At 44.8% G+C, this 25,397-nt stretch overlaps 1 protein-coding gene across 10 annotated transcripts in view; it reads left to right on the top strand.

The window, feature by feature from the left end:
- The window catches only part of Rtel1 (regulator of telomere elongation helicase 1), a 42,674-nt gene that overhangs the window by 6,798 nt on the left and 10,479 nt on the right, over positions 1–25,397 (top strand). For 8 of the 10 annotated variants that reach the window (XM_060382686.1, XM_060382690.1, XM_060382688.1 and 5 more), the window contains exons 3-14: positions 1,038–1,236; positions 1,551–1,644; positions 2,156–2,237; positions 2,455–2,515; positions 7,723–7,798; positions 10,021–10,105; positions 14,666–14,731; positions 15,642–15,795; positions 18,777–18,815; positions 18,885–18,963; positions 20,161–20,258; positions 21,180–21,235. In XM_060382686.1, coding sequence (XP_060238669.1) covers positions 1,038–1,236; positions 1,551–1,644; positions 2,156–2,237; positions 2,455–2,515; positions 7,723–7,798; positions 10,021–10,105; positions 14,666–14,731; positions 15,642–15,795; positions 18,777–18,815; positions 18,885–18,963; positions 20,161–20,258; positions 21,180–21,235 — 1,089 coding nt within the window. Of the gene's footprint in view, positions 1–1,037; positions 1,237–1,550; positions 1,645–2,155; positions 2,238–2,454; positions 2,516–7,722; positions 7,799–10,020; positions 10,106–12,854; positions 13,033–14,665; positions 14,732–15,641; positions 15,796–18,776; positions 18,816–18,884; positions 18,964–20,160; positions 20,259–21,179; positions 21,236–25,397 lie in introns of those variants that run through there. The other 2 variants (XM_021645973.2, XM_060382691.1) reach the window with 2 other exon arrangements.

Here is a 25,397-nt window from a genome sequence, read left to right as displayed (position 1 = left end):
AGGCTCTGTCTGCATTCTTTCATCACTAGAGCTTCTGGTTAGGTTAAGGGAAACTATAACAAGTGAACAAAAGAGATGATTCTGGAGAGTGATAACTTTGAGAATGTATTGATGCCCTTTCTGAGTAGATGGTGTTTATGTTGAGTCCACTGGATAGGGAGTGGCTACCATTTGGGGTCTAGAAGAGTGTTTCCATGCAAAGGAGCAGGAACACCCACCTGTCACTGTGGAAAAAAAACCTCTGATTTTACTCTATCTATCTATCTATCTATCTATCTATCTATCTATCTCTATTTATTGGAGACAGGATCTAACTTTCACCCTAGCCGTCCTGGATAAGCCAGGCTAGCATCCATCTCACAAAGATCTGTCTTTCTTTGCCTCTAGCATGCTGGGATTAAAGGCATGTGTCACTATGACTGAATTTCTTTTGTGGGCCTTGAAAAAAATCTTTCTTAGGGGTATGGAGCCCCGATAGCTTTCTACTGAGTTTTCTTGAGGTGCCTTCTTGTATTCTGATCATCTTTTCCTCAGATTTCTATCTGGTATCTGGGATATAGGACATCAAAATCTGTTTAAGTAGGCTGAATGCCTGGATCTAGAATTACAAAACAATTTCCTGTTTTGAGATTTGACACCTAAGTGGTCATCTAAGTATTTATATCAGCTGAAATATTCTGTCAGATTTTGAGTAATGCTCTGAAGTTATTTTACTAATAAGGGCAGTCTTTTTTGTTTGCTTGTTTTTTGAGACAGTCTGTTACATAGCCCAGGCTGTTCTAGAACTTACTATGTAGACCAACCTGGCCTCAAACTCACAGAAATCTTGCCTTTGCCTCCTCCTGAGTTCTGAGATTGAAGGTGTGTACCTTCATATTTGTCTAATGGAGGCAGCTTAATCTGTGGCTTTTAGGGCAAAGGAGAAAATGTCATGAACTTTAGAACTTTATGTCCTCAGGGTGTGGGTATCTAAAAGCCATCTCACTTTCCTCTGTTTCTCCACATCTTCTGCTTTTCCTCTTCTTGTCTCCATTTAGAAAGTGAATGGCATCCTGGAGAGCCCCACAGGTACTGGGAAGACGCTTTGCCTCCTCTGCACGACATTAGCCTGGAGGGAACATCTCCGTGATGCTGTTTCTTCTCAAAAGATTGCTGAGAGAGTTCAAGGGGAACTCTTTGCCAGTCGGCCCTTGTCATCCTGGGGGGATGCTGCCGCTACCAGTGGCCACCCAATAGGTGAATCTTCTCTCCCCAACCCCATCCCATCTCTTCTGGCCTCTTGTGGGGATGGTAGGGAGAGGATGGAGCCTGGGACAGGGCCAGTTCACCTGGGCTTCCACTGTTTCTGTAGAAGAATACAAGTAAGGAGAATTTTGTGTCATATTTCTCACCATTTTGGGTATATAATTGGGGTCATCTTTTTTTTCCTGGAATTAGGGTACCACAGCAACCCACAATGTCTAGTGTCAGCTGACTTAGCTCAGTGCTACATGTATTAACACACATTGGCATATGCCTCACAGCTCCTCCTTTTCCTTATGCATGGGCAGATTGCTACACAGACATCCCAAAGATCATCTATGCTTCTAGAACTCACTCACAGCTAACTCAGGTCATCAGTGAGCTTCGGAATACTTCCTACCGGTATGTCATATTTTCACACCTCTAGAGATTATTTGGATAATGATCTTGGTCTGGAGTTGTACCAGAGCCAGCTGAGTTGTATGTGTGTATATAGTATGTGGAAGGTAAAGCCTGGTTGGTTTTGTTATCAATTACTTGTGAGAAACCACCTTTGAACTTTGAACTTACGGGTGCTCTTGAACCCTGGGCTTCTTGTAGAGCTGTCATGCCTGTGGTTAGGGTGAGCACTGGCTCCTCAAGGCAGCTTTACTCAAGAATCTAGTTTTAGCCAAAGTCCAACTGAATTTTGATATCTTGCTATGGCTCCCTGTGGAAGAACTTGGACAGGAGGTTGCTCTATCTAGTTTTTCTTGCCTTACCTACCATGTTCTAGCCTTTTTATTTCCTTTTTTCCCCAAGTTTTCCTTATGCTCCCATTTGTCTCCAGATAGCTCATGCTGTTAGGTCACACTGTAATCTGCCTGTTTTTAGGAAGTTTCTTCTTGACTTTTTCTATTCTTTCTTTTGTAAGGCCCAGGGTATGTGTGCTGGGCTCCCGGGAGCAGCTGTGTATTCATCCTGAAGTGAAGAAGCAGGAGAGTAACCACATGCAGGTGGGCTTTTGGGCACCCAGCCTCTATTTGGATGGTCCTTACATCTTAAAATTTTGAATTGTTCTCCCGAAGATGCTTATCCTAGCCACTGTGCTCCCTGCTAGGCCAGGGCTTAGAGAACACAGGGAGGGTAAACATGGGAAGCTGTTGTTAAGGGCTGGGGATGGACTATTCCTCAGCCATTCCAGGTGAGCACTTTCTGCCTTTCTTCTTACAGATCCATTTGTGCCGAAAGAAGGTGGCAAGTCGCTCCTGTCATTTCTACAACAATGTAGAAGGTAAGACCAACTTTTTTCTTTTCTTTTCCTTTCTTGTTTTGGTTTTTTGAAACAAGAGTTTCTCTATGTAACCCTGGCTGTTCTGTACTCACTTTGTAGACCAGGCTAGCCTGGAAGTCACAGATCACAGAGATCTACCTGCTTCTGCCTCCCGAATGCTGAGATTAAAGGTGTGTTTCACCATACTCGGCTAACACCAAATTCTTAAAGCTGTTCCTGCTGGCTGTTGTGCAGAGTTTGGGTGAGGCTTGTGAAGAAGCCTTCTAGAGTTTAGTAGTACCACAACCTATCTGCTTTACCCTGTGGGACAGAGTATGGTTGTATGCCTGGGTACTGTCTTCCAGGTCTGAGGAGTGTCCTGCATTGGTTTAATATGGAAGAGAGCTCATGCCCATCCAAGAACTAGCACTCAGGAATGGCTCTCATCATCAGAGGACCTGTTCAAACAGGGTTCATGTTGAGTACCTGCTTTCCCTCTGGCAGCCTGGTTTATGCCTGACAGAAGTGGCCTTTGACAAGTCTCCCTAAGAACTTAGACACTGATTCTCTTGTAAATTGTTCAGTTGACAACATTCCTTAGGTGTCATGACTTGCAGCTGGGAGTTGGACACATCTCCCAACTGCGAGTTGGCTGCCCATGAGTTTGTTGCATCCCTCTTTTTCATTTGCTGAGTTATGGACAAGACAAACTTCTTGTGATATATCCTGTATTGTTTTCTACAACCTGAGAGGTCATACATTTGCATAACTGGCTGAATGGCTGGGGGCTTCAGCCTCTACAGGACTAGAATTCCTTATGTTTCCCACACTAATGTTAGGGCTGAGATTCCCACATAAAGTAGGAGGGCTCAGGTGATGTTGCCCTGCAGTACTTTCAAGGCTTTTATGGTCTGAGGGCTGCTGTCTTCTTTGATGCTTATTGAGTGCCCAGGGTCCTAGAAGTGAGGCCTTTGCATGTGTTGTTGGTCAGGCCAGAAGCCTAAGCTTGGGAGAGGGTCTCCCATCACCCAGCATCTTTGTTCTCAGCCTCTTGGAAAAATGATAGGCCACAGCTCATCACGGAGCACCTTGGCTGTGTTCCTCCTTGCTTGCTTTGTTTTCTGGCCTGGTGCCACTGGAGACTCACAGTCGCTTGTCTAGGCCTGAGATGTGGACGAGTATTTGCACCAGCCCTTAGGGCTCTGATCTGGGTACTGTGAGTCTAGGCCTGGTGACCAGTTTGGAAACTCCATCATCAGGGTTATCATTCCCTGTTCTTGTTAGCTTCCTAGAGGGAGGACCTACTGGGAGTCCTCAAGCCCATGTATCAGGGGTCTGTGGAAAACAGGAAAGTATGTACAGACAACACCAAGCTTTTCTGCAGTGGCCTGGTTAGGGACAGTTCTCTGGCCTGTGGCCACTGTTCCTGTCTCCTGGTGGGAGACAACTGACTACCCTAAGTGAATTCTTCCATGGGCTTTGGCTGCCTGGAAGGTATCTTTTTTCTTCCTTCCTTCCTTCCTTCCTTCCTTCCTTCCTTCCTTCCTTTCTTTCTCTCTCTCTCCTTCCTTCCTTCCTTCCTTCCTTCCTTCCTTCCTTCCTTCCTTCCTTCCTTCCTTTCTTCTGTTTTGCTTTCAAATATGTCTGTGTGTCATTTGTATGCCTGGTGTCTGCAGAGGAGAGAGAGAGAATCAGATCCATTGAACTGGAATTACCAGTGGTTGTGAGCCACCATGGGTCTCTACAGAAGCCAGATGTGGTCATTGCATCCTCTGGAGCTGGAGTTACAGTTGGTTGTGAGCTGGCTGATGTGGGTGCTGGGATCCAAACTGATTCTTTGCAGTAGCAGCAAATTCTCTTAACATTTGAATCAACTCTCTCTCTCTGTTTCAAATGTATCTCAGATAACTAAAACTAGCCTTGAGTTTGCCTTGTAGCCAAGGATGAATTTGAACTTTTGGTCTTCCTGTTTCTACCTTCTGAGTACTGGCATTAAAGGCATGTGCTTATGGAATGCTGGGAATTAATCCACAGCTTTGTTTGTTTGTTTATAGTAGGGAAGAGTTCTACCAACTAAACCATATTTTTAGCCCTAGGAGGTATTTTGTCTTCATTATTGTTATTATTAATTACAATTTATTCACTTTATATCCCTGCTGTACCTTCTTCCCTGTCTCCTTCCAGTTCCACCCCCTTCTTCTATGCCTCTCCCATAGTCCGGGGGAGGTCCTCTTCCCCTTCTATCTGACCTTAGCCTATCAGGTTTCATCAAGAGGCTGCATTGTCTTCCTCTGTGGGCTGGCAAGGCTGTAACCCTCCCCCCCCAGGGGAAGGTGATCAAAGAACCAGCCACTGAGTTCATATCAGAGAAAGCCCTTGTTCCCATTACTAGGAAACCCACTTGGAGATTGAGCTGCCTATGGGCTATATCTGAGCAGGGATATTAGGTCCTATCCATGCATGGTCCTTGGTTGGAGCATCGACCTCTACCGGCCCCCTGGGCCCAGGTTTTTTCGCTCTGTTGGTCTCCTTGTGGAGCTCCTGTCCCCTCCAGGTCTTTCTGTCTCCCCCTTCTTCCATAAGATTCCCTGCACTCTGCCCAAAGTTTCACTATGAGTCTCAGCATCTGCTTTGATACCATGATCACAGAGTCTTTTGAGGCCCTCTGATATGACTAAGGACGTTGAACATTTCTTTAAGTGTCTCTCTGCCATTTGATATTCCTCTATTGAGAATTCTCTGTTTAGCTCTATACCCCATTTTTAAATTGCATTACTTGGTTTGTTGGTGTTTAACTTCTTGAGTTCTTTATTATTCTGGATATTAGCCGTTTGTCAGATACTGGGTTGGTAAAGAACCTTTCCCACTCTATAGGCTGTCGTTTTGTTCTGATGACAGTGTCCTTTGCTTTACAGAAGCTTTTCAGTTTCATGAGGTCCCATTTATTGATTGCTGATCTTAAAGCTTGTGCTGTTGGTGTTCTGTTCAGGAAGTTGTTTTCTGTGCCAGTGAGTTCTAGGCTCTTCCCCTTTTCTTCTAACAGGTTAGTGTGTCTGGTTTTATGTTGAGGTCTTTGATCCACTTGGACTTCAGTTTTGTGCAGGGTGATAAATATGGATCTAGTATTCTGTCTTCTTACCTTGTTCATCTCTATGCTTACAACCCTCCCCATCTGGTTCTGCCCTTACCCTATTCCGTGGCTTGCTTGATTCACTCATTCGTTCTTCTTTATCCTGGCCACCTTCATTCACAGTCTGGGCAAAAGAGGTAGATGTAGGTGTTCCTTTGCATTATGCCAGAGGGTTCTGGTACAGTTCCTGTGGGACCAGCCCTAGCCAGTTTTCCACACTCTGTAAGTCAGCACTTTGATGCCTATCAGCTTAGATGTTCTGCCCAGCCCTTGCCTATATTGTCTTTTCTTTTCATAGGTTCTGAGGGATGAGGAATCTTTGGGGCCACAGCAATGGCCCTGTGCTATAAGTTCCTTGTGACAAAAAGGAGCCATTCTACCTTGCTTAACAGGTCTGACCTCTGTGTGTCTCCTTCTTATGCTTCTGGGCTTAGTTTTATGAACTATAGACCAGCTCCCTCCACACATGTCTGATTATCTCACTGCTGGGCCTTTGGATGGTTGCTTATCTGTGAGCCTGCTTCTCTGCTTCTCTGTTCAGGTAGACCCTAAGATTATGTCTCTTCAGCTGGCCAGTCCTGTCTATCTTTGCAATAGGATTCAGCCCAATACAGTCCAAGAGGAAGGTATCTTAGGGTTTATTTCATCTTACAGTTTGTAGTCTATTCAGGGAACTCAAGGCAGGGACCTGGAAGCTGGAACTCAAGGAGAGGGTGGTCCTTCCTGGCTTGCTTTCTGTGGCTTCCTCAGCCTGCTTTCTTGTAATAACTGGGATCACTAGCCTAGAGGTGACACCACTCAGTGAGCTGGACTCTCCTGTATCAAATATCAGTGGAGAAAATGCATCGCAGGCTTGTTCTCAGGCTGATTTGGTGGAGGCATTTTCTCAATTGAGGATTCCTGTTCCAAATGACTCTAGCTTGTATCAAGTTGACGAAAAATTAACCAGCACAAAAGGCTTGTATTGCTGTTGAAAAGGTTAAGAGCTGGAATGCTGCCTCGCTGGCATCCCAAAAGGACCTGGGAGGTAGATGGCATGTCGTCTCCACCTAGGAGTTAATCAGAAATGGATCTGGAACAACTCTGGTCATCTCTCTGCCTGTGTCTTCTTGCCTTCCTTCTCTTTGCTGTCCCTCTACCAAGGTCCGCTCCTCAGCTCTGAACAGAAAATATGGAAAACTGGGTCTCTGCTACAGTGTGGACTGAATGGCTAGTCTGTTGTACTGCTGAGGGATATGATCTTTGTTTTTTACCAGCTGTGCTCTTCATGGGGTCATTTTTGGAGAGGTCACCACTGGTTCTGTGTGCGTGTGTGTATGTTTTTTCTAGCCTCTGCAGCTAAGAATTGGGCCTTAGTGCTGCCTCCAGAGAGGGAGCCTGATACCTGGTTTGGGTATGAAACAGCCACAGTAGAGTATAGAACTGGGAGCTGTGGGGAGGTTTGCTGGGTTCAATATGTAGCTGATCCAGAGTTGGCAGTCCCTTCCTAAGGCATTCCAGTAGTTCCAGGTTGGGTGAGGTATTGCGCTATGATAGAGTAGTCCTTAATGGCCTTTCTGCCTTGGGCCTTGTAGCCAGCACAGGTAGTACCTATTCCTGATCTGCTGTTGTAAGGAATGGAACACAAGTTGAACTTGGTAGGCTTTGCCTTGGTGCCCTGCTGTGGGATTTGAAGTGCCAGCTTTTCTTTTGGTGCCAGTCTGGGCCCATGGATTGGTAGAACGCTAGGGGAAGTGGTAATAGTTTTTATACTCTGAACTGTGATGAAAAGCTGTGAGTGTGGGCTGCTCTGCTTCACTCCACCTCAGGCGACTAGGTGTTGTGGCCTCTCCTGTCATGCTTTGAGATGTCCACGGTAGACCTTGGACTGGTACCTGTCTCCCAAGTGAGCAGGGCTCCCATGAGATCACCTCAGGTTGTGGTCTTTCTTGGGGACCTGGTCCACTTGGTAAGGATTCTTTCTGGTAAGTCCAAAGGTGGTAGTTAAAAGTATGTTGCCTGCTTCATAGGAGCTCTTCTGTCTTGGGCATCCCCTTGGGGTCTTTGGACATTCAGATGGACCCTGCACATGTGTGCTTACTCTGTATCTTACCTGCAGAGAAAGGCCTGGAGCAGGAGTTGGCTACCCCCATCCTGGACATTGAGGACCTTGTCAAGAATGGAAGCAAACACAAGTAAGACCTCTCTCAACGAAGCCATGGCTGTTTTGTCCTTCCTTGATGGATTCTCATCGTATGTGAAGCCTAATGTGTTTGCTTTTCTTTTTAATGAAATTAACAGTGAAAATTTTAAGCAGTCCTGAGGAATATAAGGTGAAATATCTGAAATCAGTCCCTGTTCCTTGTCCTTGTCCCTTAGTCTACGCCTGGATGACCATGGTGAATAGTGTCTGCATATAGAGCACAGTTTTGTTTGTGCTTATTCTCCAGATGCTCTCTGGCTTAGTATATATATAACACTTGTGTGTGTGTATGAAGTTTAACTCTTTTTCTTCTGAGGATAGTAAAGCTATTGGTTTTGTTTGGTTTGGTTTTGTTCTGGTCGAGACAGAGTCTCAAATAGCCCAAGATGGCTTCAAGATTTGCTGTGTAAAATGACCCTGAACTTGATCCTTTTGCCACCACCTCACAGTGTGGGGTCATAGGTGTGCAATACCACGCCTGCCTATGCATCAATGACTTACAGCATTGTAGATTGAAGTGGTGGTAAGAAAACTTCACTGGCTAAGACTGTATGTAGTTCTTGCCTGATTTGTGTGAGGCCCTGGGTTCCATTACCAATACTGCAGAAAAAAAAAGACAGACTTGAGACTTTTGTTAAACCAAGGAGAAAACAAGCTAACTACCTATGTACCTAACTTCCTTTCTTCTTTTCTTTCCTTTCCTTCCTTTTTTCTTGTATGTCTGTTTCATGTTTCTGATAACTTGTGCCCAGGAATGGGACTGGATTTGCTTGTTTGTTTGTTTACTTGACAAGATTTCTCTGTGAGACAGGGTTTCTCTGTGTAATTGCCCTCGTTATCCTGGAACTTGCTCTGTAGACCAGGCTGGGCTTGAACTCAGAGCTCCACCTGCCTCTGCCTCCCAGGTGCTGGGATTAAAGGTGTGTGCCACCATCACCTGGCTGGATTTTTTTTTAACCTTTTTTTTAATAGTTTATTTAATTTTATTTTATGTGCATTAGTGTGTGCATCAGATCCCTTGGAACTAGGAGTTACAGACAGTTGTGAGCTGCCATGTGGGTGCCGGGAATTGAACCTGGGTCCTTTGGAAGAGCAAACAGACAGTACTCTTAACCACTGAGCCATCTCTCCAGCCCCTGGATTTTATTTTTATGGAGGGTGTTTTGTTTTTGTTTTGTTTGTTTTTTTGTTTTAAGCACATAGGCTCTTATATATCCCAGACTGACTTTGAGCTCACTGTGTGGTTAAGATGACCATGAATTCACACACACACCCACCCTTTATACAGGTGCCACAGTGTATGTGTGGCAGTCACTGGACAACCTTGGATTTGCTTTCTACCTTAAGATAGAATCTCTTGTTCATCAGTGAGTATGCTAGGCTAACTGGCCTGAGAACCTCCAAGAATTTTCCTGTCTGTGCCTCCCACTTCTTTGAGATTATAGTATCTGGCTCTATATGGATTTTGGGGATCTGGACTATGTTTTTACTTATATGGCCAACACTTTATTCACTGAGCTATTTTCCTAACCTGCTGATCTTGAATTGGTTTTCCTGCTTTCAATTTTTGAGTGCTGATGTAGTTCATCACTAGCAGGTCTGTTTTATATGACACTGGGGATTGAACCCAGGGCTTTGTACATGCTAGACAAACATTCTGCTAACTGAGTTACATTCTCGGCCCATTACTATTTGTGTGTCTGTATGTATGTGTGGTTGGTGTGGATGTTAGAAGACAGCTTTGTGGAGTTGGTTCTCTCAACTCAGGGGATTCTAGGAATCAAACTGAAGTTACCAGGCTTTTTGTGTGGCAAGTGATTTACTTGCTGAGACATTTCCCTGATCCCATCAAGTTTTGGAGTTGGGTATTTGTTGTTGTTTGTTGAAATAGGGTCTCGCTGTGTAGCCAGAACTTTTTTTTAAAGATCAGGCTGGCCTAATCAGAGATCTGCTTACTTGTGGCTCCTAAGTGCTTGGGAATAAAGGTGTGCATCACCAAGCCCAGCATCTATCAAGTTTTTAAACAGATGTTAACCTCACATAGTCAAGAGCTCACATGGGCTTGCCCTTTCGTCCAGGTACCAACTTCTTTAGGCTCTACACAGAATGAGGGGTTTATCCTTTACCAGAGGCGCAGTGACTAGGGCAAGGGTTGTACCTTTTGCATATTCCCTGTGAAGGGACTTACAGGTCCTCTGTCTTTTTTCTCCCCAGAGTGTGCCCATACTACCTTTCTCGAAACATGAAGCAGCAAGCTGACATCATCTTTATGCCATACAATTACTTGTTGGATGCTAAGGTGAGGAGTTGATGATTACTGATGTCCGGGGTTAACCCTGGACATTGGAGGGGCTGCCTAAATGTTTGTTTGTTAGGTCCTCAGAGAGTAAATGTGGGTGGGAGGTCTCTTTTCCATCACTGGTTGGGCTGAAGACCTGTCCAGATGCAGCTGTGAATAGCCCAGAGCTATGGGCTCATCATTCTGAGCAACCTAGGCATAGGCAGGCTGACCAGAATGGCAAGAGCCCGGGTTCTTACCCTTCAGCCAGTCCTTGCCATTGGTCCTGACGGTTCAGCTCAGCCACTTTCACATCAGATCACAGAAGTACAGATGACTCAGGAAACTTGAGCTATTTTGTGTGTGTGTGTGTGTGTGTGTGTGTGTGTGTGTGTGCAGGCACAACTCGTTTCATTTAACATAGCTAGGATTATTTTTTCTTAAAAATTTAAAAATATGTATATATTTAGTATATGTGTCTGTGTGTGTGAACACATGTTCACTGTGTATGTAGAAATCAGGATAATTCGGAGGAGTTAGTTTTCCCTTCTACCACATGAGTCCCAGAGACTGAGCTGAGGTTTTCAGACTTGATAGCAAGTGCCTCTACCCACTGAGCCTTTTTGTTGGTCCAATAGCTAGGATATTTTTTAAACGTAGAGTCAGGTGTATCTCAGGTTGATCTCTAACCTGCTATGTAGCTAAGAATGGCTTTGACATTTGGATTCTCCTACCTCTAGCTTCCTGGGGGCTACAATTATAGGCGTGTAGCACTAGGTCTGCTTTAAGTCTGAAACCCAAGGTTTTGTGTATGTTATGCAAGCACTTTTCCAACATTCTTGGCTAGTGAGCTCAGTATTGTAGCACAGTGTTTTGACATTACCAAAGGAGTTCAGTGGGGAATAGAAATTTGTTGTTTTTATTTGTTCTTCAAAACATAGTGCTGGAATAGGTGGCTATACCCTTAGAAAAATGAGTCTTAGTCCTTGTCACTATGCAAATATAAATGCAAAGGCTAAAGCTGGAATTTTTTGGAATAGTATCTGTATATCCCAGTCTACCTTGAAGTCACTATGTTTCTGTCTCTGCTTGCCTGCTGAGTGTGGGATTGCAGCCTGGCTTAAGGCTGAGGATTCATTTGGTTTTGTTTTGGTTTTGTTTTTCAAGACAGGGTTTCTCTGTGTAGCCTTGGCTCTCCTGGACTCACTTTGTAGACCAGGCTGGCCTCTAACTCAAAAGTTTGTCTGCCTCTGCCTCCCTGAGTGCTGGGATTACAGTCATGCCCCACCAAACCCGGTGAGGCTGGGGACTCTTATTTCATACTCATTCTCATACTATTAATCATAAAGGAAAGATTAAAAAATTAGACTTGCTGGGCATGGTGGTGCAATCCTTTAATCCTTGTTCGAGGGCGGCAGAGGCAAGTTAATCTTCTTGAGTTCCAGACCACCCTGTCCTGTAAAGCGAGTCCAGGATTGCCAGGGCTATTACACAGAGAAACCCTGTCTCAAGAAACAAAATAAGCAAACAAACAAAAGTTAAAATTAGGGCTGGAGAGATAGCTCAGAGGCTAAGAGCACTGACTGCTCTTCCAGAGGACCTGAGTCCAATTCTCAGCACCCACATGGTGGCTCACAACCATCTATAATGAGATATGGTGCCCTCTTCTGGTATGCAGGTGTACATGCAGGGACAACATTATATACATAATAAATAAATAAATTTTTTAAAAATGTTAGACTTAGCAGGGTGGTTGTGTCACATGCCTTTAATCCCAGCATTCAGGAGGCAGAGGTTGAGTTCTAGGCCAGCCTGGTGTACAGAATGAGCTCTGGGACAGCCAGGGCTACACAGAGAAACCTTGTCTTAAAAAAAACCAAACCAAACCAAAACAAAAAGGTTAGACTTAATCAAAATTTTAAGCAGAGACTCTTTGAAAGAATTAGGAAAGTTAAGGCTTTATTATTTTGTTTTGAGACAGGGTCTCATTGTGTAGTCCTGATCACATAGGACTCACAGAAATTGGTCTGCCTTTGTCTCCTGATCTTTAGAATTAAAGAAACGTGCTATCACACTCTGAGGGAATGTTAGTATAAACTCTAACATAGTTTTCCACTTCAGCAGTATTGATTAAATTTAAGAGAAAATTGTAAAGTACTTACTTGTGTGAGGGTATGCATGCATGCGCCATAGCGCACATGTGGAGGTGAGGTCAAGTTGCGAGAGTTGGTTCTTTGTTCCCACAGTGTGGTCTCAGGGACTGAACTCAAGGCTTGGGTGTTACATTCCTTACCTTCTAAGCCATCTTGATGTTCTCACTGTTAGTGTAAAATTTTTTTTACCATTTATCTTTTTTATAACCATTTTTTAATTTTTATTAATTACAATTTATTCACTTTGTATCCCCTATAGCTCCCTCCCCCTTTCCTCCCAATCCCACTCTCCCTCCCCCTTCTCCACCCTTACCATTAATCTTAGTTGGAAATTGTGTATATGTTTATTTTTTCTAGATGTATGCATATGTATATATGCATATACACACACAGTTTTCTATCATTGAACATGCTATGTGAAAGTAAGTGCTTAATCATATTCATGCATTGTAAATTTTCTTGCTGATATGCATATTAAAATTCTAATATGTCAGAATTTCAGTGCTTATTTATACTATGCATACATTTGCCCTTTATTTTTATCAAAAAATGTAATATGTAGCTGAAAACATTTCAAAGTCAGTAAAAACCTCAAAACCTTTTTTCTTTTTTTTAAGGCAAGTTGCAGAAAATAAATGCTCCAGCCTTTCAAAGGACCTGGATCCACAATACAGAAAGGCTCTCAGAATCCAGCAGCCCAGTTCACTTCTTAGAAACCTGAGCAGCTACTTTTCTGAAGTTGGCCGAATGGCCACTTCTGTCTGTGAGACGGTGTTTACCGGCTCTAGTCACAAGGTCAGTTTAGACCCAAACAACAGAGAGTAATAGTGCCTTCTAATGGAAATGCCTGAAATTTAAGAGACTTGAGGATCTAGGAACTTGGTTTAATGGTAGAGCACTGGTCTAGCATATGAGAGCACTTGTAGTCGATCGCCAGCACCACATACACAAAAAGAAGCAGCTGGCAAGATAGTTGAGCTGGTTAAGGTGCTTATCACCAAGCAAGCCTGGTGACTTGAGCTCATCATGGAAGTTCCACCTGGGACTTGCGTGGTGGAAGGTGAAGGCTCCTGCATTGTCCTATGGCCTCTGCATATGAAGCTTACCACGCATGCACTCTCTAGCCCCTACAAAGTAGACTAAAACAAATAAAGCCTTTTAAGTAAAAGGAAATTAAAGGATGAGGTGTGGAGCAGCTGGAAGTCCCAGCTGTGGCTGGTGGGTGTGTAGATCATGCAGTAGCTCTGTGAGCATAGTGTGCCAGTGGCTGCCTTCTCGGGAAATGGAGTCCTTAGTTCAGGGACTTAGGCATGCAGTCACTGGAGTTTGTTGACAGGGAAGCCTGTCCTGGTATATTCTTACAGTAGAGACTGCCAGCAGTGAGAAATGAGTAAGTCTCAGACATACTACCTAAGGGTACAGTCTTTATGAGGGAGTATAATTTTGTTTGTTTGTTGTTTTTTCAAGACAGGGTTTTTCTATGGGACCTTGGCTGTCCTGGACTCGCTTTATAGACCAGGCTGGCTTTGAACTCACAGAGATCCACTTGCCTCTGCCTCCCAGAATTTTGAGATTACAGGCATGTGCTACCTCGCCTGGCTTATAATAGTGTTTATATAATGCCCACATCTGTCAAAACCTAGCAATGAGAGATGGCCCAGTGTTTAAGAGCACTGGTTGCTCTTCTGAAGAACCTGGATTTGATTTTCCCAACCTACCTGCTAGCTCACATTGTAACTACAGTTCCAGGGGAATCTGATGCCCTCTTCTGGCCTCTGTGGGTACTGCATGCTTGTAGTCCACACTTTGTATAGGCAAAACATCCATATACATAAAATAAAAATAAATCTTAAGAAAAAAACCCATGTGAATGTTGGGCATGGTATTATATTCCTGTAATTTCAGCACTCAGGATACTAAAGCAGAAAGATCATGAAAGCAAGGCCAGCCCAAGTTTGGTACCTAGTGTTACAAAACAAAATAAAATAAAGCCGTACACTTAACTTGTGGGTTCAGTTCTCTTCTTCTACCTTGGAGGTTCCAGGGATTAAACTCATCAGGCTTAAAGGCAAGTGCCTTTCCCTACTTAGGCATCTCACTGGCTTACTTGGCCATCCTGTTGACTCTAGCATGTGCTCCTTTCTGCTGTGTGAGCAATTCCTTGGTACAGATGGCCACAGGCATCCAACTTTGGTCAGACTTGGACAGGTACTGTAAGTCTGCTTTCCTCAGTCAGCTTAGAGCAGGTGCCAGGCCTCATAGTGAAGTATGAGGACCTTTGTTCTTTCTTCCATAGTAAGTATGGTAGCTCTTTATGATGTTTCATGCCTACCACCTGCCTTAAGTTCCTCTTTTCCTGTATCTGCAGGCCTGCACTCTCAGCTGGCCCTGCATGACTCCAGCTCATGGTAGTTTCCCTTCTTTGTAGAGTCGTAAGGCACACAACATTGACCTCAAGGGAACAGTTGTGATCTTTGATGAAGCTCACAATGTGGTGAGTCCCCTTGGCCTCTGTGCTAAGTGCTTCCTGTCTCTCCCAGTTTTCTCCATGTTTCTGGAAAAGCTTTACCTTGGGCCCAGAGGCATGATTTCAGGGCCAAGCAAACACGGGTGCTGCTGCTGTCCTGACAGTCTTATCAGTTGCCTCACCTGGGTCATAAACTGGCAAGTCGGACTTCAGATGTGCCCTTAGGTACAGGGCACATCTATATAAGAGCCTCTCACTGGGCCTCTGCCCTTCTAGCCAGTTGGTAGGGATTGCCTGGCTGTGCTATCTCTTGTACCATATTCTGTTGTCTTTCCTGCATGTCTTTGCCCTTTAGGCTACTTGGCTTGACCCTTAGGAAATTTTTGAGGAGACAACTGCTCATCTTCGGTGGCAGTATCAACAAGAGTGGTTCCTGGAGGCCCTTCTAGCTCTCTTTGTCCCCTTTCACCAGCACATTATCACAGTGGCTCGCCCCTGTCTCTGTTGCCACCACTTACTCAGGGTTATGTAGAATGACCTCAGAGGACAAGTAGCCTCATCCTTAGCTACTATGGAACCTGGGATGAAACTGTTGGAAAGCCAGGTTTCCCCATAGCAGGACCTACATCCTACTCAACTCATGGCAACTGTTGCTATGGAAATTATTGAGCTGATAGGTGGTATCTTCTGATTTTTGAAGCCAAAATTATTGTTTTGCTGATAAAATTTTCCAATAACAAAATCTTGGCAACTCAAGTGAAATAATCTTTGAAATATTGGTGTGGACAGTGATTCATCTTTGGACCAACTTTGACTTTAGAGACCAGGAGCTGGGATTCTGGGGACTTCTTCTAGTCCCTCTGCATCTCTATTTCTGTTTCCTAGAATCCCCATTCTGCCCCACTCTGCTGTGACATAGATCTACTTTGCCCCTCAGGAGAAGATATGTGAGGAATCAGCCTCCTTTGACTTGACTCCCCATGATGTGGCTTCAGGACTGGAGGCTATCAACCAGGTTTTGGAGGAGCAAGCCCGGGTGGCTCAGCAGGGTGAACTCCAATTGGAGTTCAGTGCAGACACCTCCAGCTCAGGTAAGTTTATGGCTAAGAACTGAAAAGTTGAGTCTAGGGCTATTGGAGGTATCTTGGAGGTATATTCTGCATAAGAACAGTGTCTGATCTTTCTCGTATCTTTTGTCTAGCTAGCATGTTGGGACATGAGTTTACTGAGAAACTTGATTCAGGGATCCTGTTGTGACTTTCTGTCTGTTCATCCCAGATAGTGCACCAATAACAAACCAAAGAAATACTTTACTCAATCCAGTTTAGTGAGTTCTAGGACGATCAGGTGACAGTAGGCCACATGAGTAAGGGACTTGAAGAACAAAAGCCTCTTCTCCTTAGCAATTGTTGCTGCCTGTATAACCTTGGGAGGAAGCTTGGGAATCTTGTACATTTCATCTTTCTGAGACTTTGACTTTGTTTACTTCTTGAGTCTTATGAATTTCCCTCTTCCCTCAGGTGGAGTGTTTTAGTTGTAGGAAATGCTATATAACAGCTCTGTAAACCAGGGAGAACTGGCTCATCTGACACTTTCAGTACCTTTTTTTTTTTTTTTTCCTTTCTTTTTTTGAGATGAGAGTTCATGTAGCTCAGGCTGGCTTCACACTTAATGTAGGAAAGGAAAGTAATTTAGCTTTGGGTCAATAGAGGTAAGACAGCCTTTACCTCCTAAATGTTAAGATTATAAACTTAGTTGGTGCTGGGATCAAACCTAGGACTTCATGCACACTAAGGTGAGCAGTCTACTACCTGAGCTATATCTCCAGCCCTAGTTCTTCCAGTGTTTTCTGAAGCCTTCATCTTTTCCTAGCTAAGTTTTTGTTTTGTTCTGATTGCTGTTTTTTGAAACAAGGTCTCTCAGTATAGTCCTGGCTATCCTAGAACTTGCTATGTAGATCAGGCTGGCCTCAGAGATCCGCCTGCCCCTGCCTCCTGAGTGTTGGGATTAAAGGGATGCACCACCACACCCAGCCCTGCATTTAATTTTAAAGCAAAGCACAGGTACAGGCAACCTAAACAAAAAAGTCAGCTATGGCTGCTGTGCTTGTAACCACGGTGTTACAGATACAGAGACAAGTGGATCCTGGGAGCCACTGGCTGGCAAAACATTGAGTTTCAGGTTGGGTGAGAGAACTTGTTTTAAGGGAATTAAGCTAATGAGCAACGGAGGAAGAGATCTGACACCCTCTTTTGGCCTGTGTGTGCACAGGCGCTGATAAATGTGAATGTGCACACAGGCATGTATGCATATAGCACACACACACACACACACACAAGAAAACACATTGCATCTGAGATACATAATGAACTGAACTCGCAAGGGAATTGCCACCAATCAAAAAGAGGTTTTGCCATGCCATTACAGCCATAACTCTGTTTTGATAAGAGTGGTCTCTTACCCAACTTCTAGTTCATCACCTTTTGATGGCTGATGGTTATCGCTTCCTTCCTTTTTTATGGTAGCATTGTGGCTACTTGGTGCCTAGATTCAGTAATTATCAGTGATTTCAAGACAGTGATGTCTCATTCAGCCCTTTAATTTTTAAAAATATTTATTTATTCATGTATTTTATGTATATGAGTGCTCTGTCTTCATACATGCCAAAAGAGATAATCAGATCCATCATAGATGGTTGTGAGCCACCATGTGGTTGCTGGGAGTTGAACTCAGGAACCTCTGGAAGAGCAATTAAGTGCTCTTAACCACTGAGCCATCTCTCTAGCCCTCATCCCTTTAATTTGTAGCAGAAGTAATATTTTAAAGATTCTTTAGCTCCATGTGACACTGTTCATATTGGAAAAGCAGGGTAATATACACCCCCATTTCAGAAGTTTGAGTTGATTCTTAGTGTTTGTCACTTTCAGGAGAGAACAGTGTTTAAATAGCATGTCTGAATGTTGATTAGTTACTTTTCTCCTTGTCATAACAAAATACCTACCCAAAGTAGCTTAAGAAAGGAAGGAAGGATTATCTTGGTTCACATTCTCAGAGGATAATACGTCATAGCTGGGACTTTGTGGTGATAAGGGCTTAAGCAGTTCCTGTGACTGCAGTTAGAAAATAGGTGAGGGGAAAAGGAAAGAGAAAGGGGAGGAATGAGAGGGAAGAGAGACAGAAATGTTCCTGAACTCACCCTGTTTTTTTTTTTTTGAGACACGGTCTTTATGTAGGCTTAGCTGTCCTGTAATTCTGTGTAGACCACCCTAGCCTGGAACTCACAGAGATCCATCTGTCTAGGCCTCCAAGGTGTGTACTACCACACCCAGTTTTGTTTTGTTTTGTTTTTCTTTCTTTTCTTTTTCTTTTTGTAACTTTTTCCTTTTTATTCACTCCTGATCTTTAACCCGTGGAATGGCTCTGCTCTGTTTAGGTCTTACCATTTCAATTAACCCAACCTAAAAGCCCCTTCACAGGCGTGACTAGAGATTCTGTCTCCTAGCTTATTCTAGAGATTATCAGGTTGACGATATTAGCCAACATTAATCATTAGGCATTCATTTAACTATCTGGTTAGTACAACCTGTCATCCGTCTTACAGCTGAGGCTCGGTATCCCATTGACTCCTCTGGAAGGTCATTTTTGTGCCCTGCTAACCTGGCCTGACCATAACTGACAACTTTTTTGCTGTTGGGCATGTGATACTCTGCTTCCTACTTAGATTGATACCAGTTAGCCTCCAGCAAGCTCTGTTTTCCTTCAGCGGAGAGTTCTTTTACCCTCTGCCCTCTGTCCTCACAAGGTTCTGTCTGAACACATATGGACACATGCTGATGGTTACTAATTATTTTGAGGTCTTTTTCGAGCATAGTAAGAAGAACATCTGTGTGCATGAATGTGCTCACGTGTACTAAGTGTGAATGTGGACTCATACTGTTGTATCCAGTTCATATGTGGGTCCCACCTAGCTTCCTCCCACCTACTGTGTCTACCACACTGGGAAACCTTGGTTCTTGGGGCTACAAACAGTACTAAAAAGATGTGGAATAAACGTACATATTTTCTCACCCAGGGCTCAAGATAGAGCTGGAAGACATCGCAAAGTTGAAGAGTAAGTGTTGCCCTTCCTTCTCCTTGGGCTGCGTGAGAGGCGTGGCCCTGACATGCCCTTGATTCACAGTGATCCTGCTTCGCCTGGAGGAGGCTATTGATGCTGTCCAGCTGCCTGGGGATGATAGAGGAGTCACCAAACCTGGAAGGTGAGAGATAGATGCTGAGCTCATCATCCCAAGTCCTGTCTGGGGTTGGAGATGAATAGGGTCCTCACAGGGTCTGTTTTCAATTTCCAAGGCTTAGGAAGAGTTAGCAGCTTTTTAAAAAAGATTGGTTTTTCTTTTTCTGTATGTGTATATGTGGGTGTTCGGGTGAATGTGTGCTGTGCCTGTGGAGTTCAGAAGAGGGTGTTGGATTCCCTGAATCTAGAGTTACATACAGTTAGTTGTAAGCTACCCAATATGGACCTGGAAACCAAAGTCAGGTCTCCTGGAAGGAGCAAGCACTCTTAGCCAGTGAGCCATCTCTCCAAGACAGTTGCCAGCTTTTTATGTAGTCAGTGAAAATACTGGGAGTAACAACACACACTACTACACAGTGCCCCATCCAACTATTTCCCACAAATCTCTCTGGCCGCTTATTGACATGGCAAGTGCCAGTTATAACTAGCCCTTCTCTCTGGGGACAGACCGTCAGTGCTATCACTGAGGCCTATTTAGCGCTCTTAGAGGCCCAGAAGGTTCTGGTTGTCCCATGTCTGTTTTTTGTTTTCTGAAAAACACTGTGGGTAGCCTGGTCTGATGGCCAGCGAGGGGCTGTAGTGAAGCTGAGTGGTAGCTTTTATAGGCGTACAGCCAGTAGCTGTGGTAGGGCGTGGTCTGTGCTTGTAAAGGGTAAAGCGTTTTCTCTGAACCATGTTGGTCCCCTGAGTGCTAAACTTTGTAGATGCTCCCAGATAAGCCAGATACACCAGCCTGACCTGGGTTCTCGAGTACTGTTTTGGCCTTCTCTCCCCGCACCTGAATGCCCTGTCACAGCCTTCTCCCTTCATGTGGCTTCTGCTGCCCCCTTCCCATCTCTTTCCAAGGCTCTTAGAGTTGCTACCCAGAGTCATCGCCTCCAGAGACACGGGACCTGAACTCAGGCCACCCCCGATTGTAGTCCCTTGCTTAGGTGCCTGGTCTTTTCCTATGTAGGTAGTGATTCTCATGACATTAACCCACTGTCCTTTGCCTACCAGGGAACCACTGAAGGGAGAAGCCTCTGACCTCCAGTGTTGGCCTCCTTGAAGTACTCAGCAATTATTTCTGAGTGCAGGAAACTTAAAGGCTACTTACCTTGTAGGTTCCCAGAAACCAGAGCCTTGTTTCCTCTAAGTCTCAAGCTTCTGTTTTCTCTGGCAGCTATATCTTCGAGCTGTTTGCTGAAGCCCAAATAACGTTTCAAACCAAAGGCTGCATTTTGGAATCACTGGACCAGATAATCCAGCACCTGGCAGGACGTGAGTCTTGGGTTGTCCACCTCGAGCGTGATGTAGATGAATATGGCAGGGATTACTGTTCCATGTCGAGCCATCAGCACTTAGCCACTAGTGTCAGCAGGTTGTTATCATGCCTTCCTATGAACAAGAATCTAGTCAACAAGGCATCCCCTACCTCCATGCTTGTTTATTTGAGTAGCATTGGAGAGTAAACCCGGGATCTCACTCATGGTAGGCAAGTTACTCTACTGTTGAGTCACATCCCCAGCCCCTGGTTTTCTGGCACAAGTTTTTGCTCTCAGTCTCAGACTGGCTGTAACTTGATCCTCTTGCCATTGTCTCTAGAGTGCTAAGATTACAGGGGTGGCCACTGAGCCCTGCTGGCTTCCTCTTTCTGAGTGAGACACGGGGGCAATAGTGACATTTGGCCAGCCATTATGTTCTTTTAAGCTCTGCTGTATTTTTTTACTATGGTATGTCCTAGTTACCCTTTTAAAAGACAAATATCAGAGACCTTAGTGAATTTAGTGTGATGTGGCCTCTCTGGCTTCTCCCCTTTGCTACCAAACCTGATTTCTGCTTAGTTTAAGAGATCCAGTTTCCAAAGGGCAGTGTCCTCAGGGGCTGCTGTTCTGCTTAGTGGGGTGAGGTCTGCAGGGTCAACAGTATCTGCTGTGCATTGGGGGATAGCAGACACCTTCCCCATATCATTTGACCATAGAATTATTTTGGAAGCCTGTACTTCTTTGGGGAGAAGAACCAGGAAGAACAGGTCAGCTATCTTTCCATAACACACCATGTCCCTAATATTGGTTATGGGGAGACTGGCTATCTCAGCAGATGTGTGACAGAGCTTGAAAGCGAAGCTGTGCTGGCTCCTTGTAATGTGGGATTCAGCATCTCTTCTGCTTGTGTGAATGTCAGCTCCCCGGTGTTCCACAGGTACTGGTGTATTCACCAACACAGCTGGGTTGCAGAAGCTCATGGACATTATCCAGGTAGGAGACTGCTTTTAACTATTGGGGTGTTTCTGGAAGTGGCAGTAAGGGCTTCAGGGAATGGACAAAGGTCCTCATATCACATGTCTGTGGCTAACCAGCCCTTACTTTCTGTTGAATGCAATGTAGTTCTCAGTGGGAGTTGACAGAAGGCAGTCTGGCCTTTTATGACTATTTAGTGGCCAGATACATCTTGAGTGGTAACCAAGATCCTGAGAAGGGTGAGGTCAGGAGCTATTTGAAGTCTACTGTGCCCTTTAGGGCTGGCCAGGACCTTCTTGTTTATAGCAGCTCCAGATAGATTCAGACTGGGAGAAATCTAGAGACAAATGACCTGAGTAGCTTCTCAAGGGAAAGGCAAATGGGCCCTATAAGTGCCATGGTCTGTGTGTCCCTAGTAGAGGGTTGGAGGGGATGACTATGGAGCCTTTGTCAGAGGCAAAGGTGGAACAGTGGAGCCCTGACAGGGCAGCAGGTGGAGTCGTTGCACCTCACCAAGTCTCTTCCTGCTTCTCACTTTGCTGTTTTGGTGTCATCCCTCTCCTTGTCTGTGAGACATGCACTTGTCATCAGGTACAGAGCAGATATGACTTAGTGCAACTATGTCCTCAGCTCTAGTGAGCCAGCCAGTCCTGACCAGATAGTTAAGGATAAGCTCCATGTTGGGGCCTTTGGGCAGCTTCAGCTGTGCTAAGCCTTTCTAAAGTTGTTTGTTTGTGTGTGTTTTGTTTTGTTTTGTATCATTTTTGTATACTGATGGGTATTTTTGCTTGCATGCATGCATGTATGTATACCACATGTGTACCTGGTTCCTGTTGGGGCCAGAAAAGGGGGTTAGATCCCTTGGAACTGGACTTGTAAGCCACCATATGGGTGATGGAATTCAGACTTGAAACAGCAGTCAGTGCTCTCAACTGCTGAGCCATCCCTCCAGCAACCTCCACCTTGTTAGGTTTAATAGCACATCTTAAGATTTCTGGCTGGCAGTTAGGTATAGTGGTGTTTGTTTTTAAGACCAGCACTTGGGAGGCAGAGGTAGACAGATCTCTGAGTTCAAGGTCAGCCTGGTCTGTATAGTGAGACCCAATCTTTTTTAATATTCCTGGATGAGAAGGATTGATCCTGGGAACAACTGAGGCCAGTCCTTTCATGTATGGTGCTATGTGAAGCCTTCTACCCATGCTATACCTCCAAACCCGGAAGTTATGGCTAATGAGCAGAAAGTGCCTTGGTTTTGTGACCACAAAGCAAATCCTCTTACTAGAGAGCCAGAATGAATGCTTGGGTTCTCAGTGGGTCTGATTATGATGTAGCTGGGCCACAATGAGCCAGGTGCTGCCTTCTCAATGAGGGCAGACCGGGGTCAGGAGCTAAGTGTACATGTGATAGGAAAGGTAGCTGGATATGTGCTCAGGTCTGCTTCTTCTCAGCCACCTTTGTGATAAGGGACGTCAGCCTTCTACTCCATGAATGGAGTTGACTGAATTACAGTACCTCAGGTGTTTTGTGGAATGAGGAAAGTTTTGGCACATCATTGACCTGGCAGACTGGGCTCTCATCAGTAAAAGGAAGTTTTATTCGCCTGTTTCAGTTGTCGTCTCATGGAATTACTTCCTTCCTTCTGCTAACCTGGGCCTAGTCCTGGAAGCTTCTAGCCTCTGTACAATCTAACCTAGGCCTGGAATGTTTTCAGCCTCTGAGACTTACTGCTGAAAAAGCTCACCCTTTCTTGTTCTTACTGAGCTCTGGGCTGGCTGGTTCAACTCAGCTGTTCTGCCTCAAACTCCCAGCTGACTTACTCAGTTTGCCTTCTCTCTCAAATTGTTCTGCTTGGCCTCAATCCAGCAATCTTTCCTAATCTTCTGGCTCCTAATTCTCTGGCTCGTTCTGTTTTCACCTGTGTCTAGTTCTGTCTCTGCAACGTGTTTCTATTACCATCCCAGTTAAAACTGCATCCTCTCTCTCTCTCTGCATTGCCCCTTAAGTGAGAGTTGGGTGTATCCTATTCTGTCAAATCTTCTCTGATTTGTCACTTTCTTTTTCTTCCACTCAATTAGATATCACTTTTAAACATAAGAGCTTCCTTCTACAAACTAACTTTTCCTTTATTGTTTGGGATTAAACGTGTGTACCACCACATCTGGACCTAAGCTTTTCTTTCCCTGAAACTGTTCTATACCAGGCTGGCCTTGAACTCAGAACTGCTTGCCTCTGTCTCCTGGGATTAAAAGCATGTTTGTATTCTATCGTGATCACACAGATCTAGAAGGTCTTTGGATATGATCTCTTGCCAGAGCAGTTATGTTCTAAATTAAAATTCCTCTACACTCATCTCCACATACTTTTGCAGAGGCATAGTAGGTAGGCATCCCCAGGCATCTTGCTTCTCAGGATGGTGGTCTATGTATGTCTTTTCAGTCTGTGACTTGTTGTCTGCAGTCTCTGTACCACCCACAGCTGAGCCACTTAGCTATTCTGTCCTGCTTTGTCCCCATTTCAGAAAGCCTGGGTCCTCCTAGGCAGATTGCTTTCTGCTGACCAGCAGGGCCTTGAATCAGAAATGCTTTCCACTCCACTCCTTCTCATGTGGACACTGAACTCATCTTTAACTAGGTTTGCTGTTCCCAGACCTAGAGGGCTCATGTGAGCAGTACAACCTCTCCTCCCCAGAATGCCATTCTCCACTCTCTGTTTATAACAGAGATATTTCCCTTATCCATACTTTTTGGAACCCAGACTTGCTTGCCCAGTGGTTTGGAACTTCTTTGGCAGCTGCTCCAAAGGCCCCTCGTACCTTCCCTGCCCCACCCTGGTACTCTGCTAACTCCATCCTTGTTAGCATGTTCCTCAGCATCAGAACTGGTGAGTTGCTTATCTCATAGCTGCTTCTTGCATGACTCTAGGTGCTCAGAGTTCTTGTCAGGACATGGGAATGTACACAGAAATGCAACTAGCCAGTCAGATTTTGTCAGGCCAGAGAAGGGTCAGCCAGAGGTAGTGGCTCCTAGACTGGAGTCATCTTTTTTCCTTCCCCTTGCTCACCTGGGTCAGACATGTAGTGGGCATTCACACGTATGCACATTCACATAATGCACTCACACTATAGAGTGAAGTTTTCCTATCTTGCTTATGTGGCGGAACCAGTCTCTTAGTCACCTGGGATTCTTGTTGATTCAGTTCTCTAAATCTCCCACAAACCTGTCTGATGCTTCAGGACCAGGTAATGTCTCTGGACAGCCTGAGATGTCTTTTCTTCTTTAAGTTTACATTTTTGTGTTGTAGATTTTTGGAGAAATAAATGACTCCCATGGGATCAGGGAGCCCTGCTTCTCCCTCACACGGCCAGTTTAGATTGTTGTGAGAGTGTTTCCAAACACCCCATGCAAACCCTGGAAGAATGGATCAGACCGCTTCCACTTCCTCTCAGTTTGTGTCAGGTAGGATGAGAATGATTAAGGCAGTTCAGGAGGTTCAGGGCAGCAGATGATGATGTCCTGAAGGCCAGAAATCTAGGCAAACACAGAAATGTCCTGAGTGAACATTCCCTGTTTACCCAGCCCAGGAGGAAAGCTGGTCCTCCTTGGTGCTACTAGGAATGCAGAGATTAGCACAGTGTTTCCCTGCGCAGTGGGTGAAACACAGTGCCGGGGGTTTCCCACACAGGCCGTGAGGGAACTCTACTCACAACAGGCCCCTGGAATGAGATTTTGGGGTTGTCAGTTTGGTGAGGGAGGGTGTCTGCCTGGTAAGAGAGGCCAGAAGCAATGACAATCTACCTTTGCAAGGCAGGTCTATGCAAAGAGAGGCCCACTTGAGGGAAGTCAGAACCCTGTGTTTTTACCTGTCCCTCAGCTTGTCTCTCACTTACTTCTACCCTGTGGTTATGGTTTCTCACTGTGGGTGGTGCTTCCTTGATGTGGCTGTGTTTCTTAACTGATTTGGAGGTTTTGTAAGTTCTGTGTGTTCACCCGGTATGATGGACATATCTCCTATCTGCCTCTCTGTCTTTTGGTAGGCTCAATGAAAAGGTTTCCTTGCTGCCAGAGATTTTTTTTTGCTCTGGCTCATGCTGCCTAATGCACACCTGGTTTCCTTTGGTTCTTGAAGTCTTCTGTAGAATTGTGTGGGTTTGTTTAGAGGCTGATATTTGTATGTGATCCAC

This window comes from Meriones unguiculatus, chromosome 4 (assembly GCF_030254825.1).
Source record: "Meriones unguiculatus strain TT.TT164.6M chromosome 4, Bangor_MerUng_6.1, whole genome shotgun sequence".
Lineage (NCBI taxonomy): Eukaryota > Metazoa > Chordata > Mammalia > Rodentia > Muridae > Meriones > Meriones unguiculatus.
The sequence above is the reverse complement of the archived record's forward strand: the minus strand, read 5'-3'. Positions and strand labels throughout refer to the sequence as shown.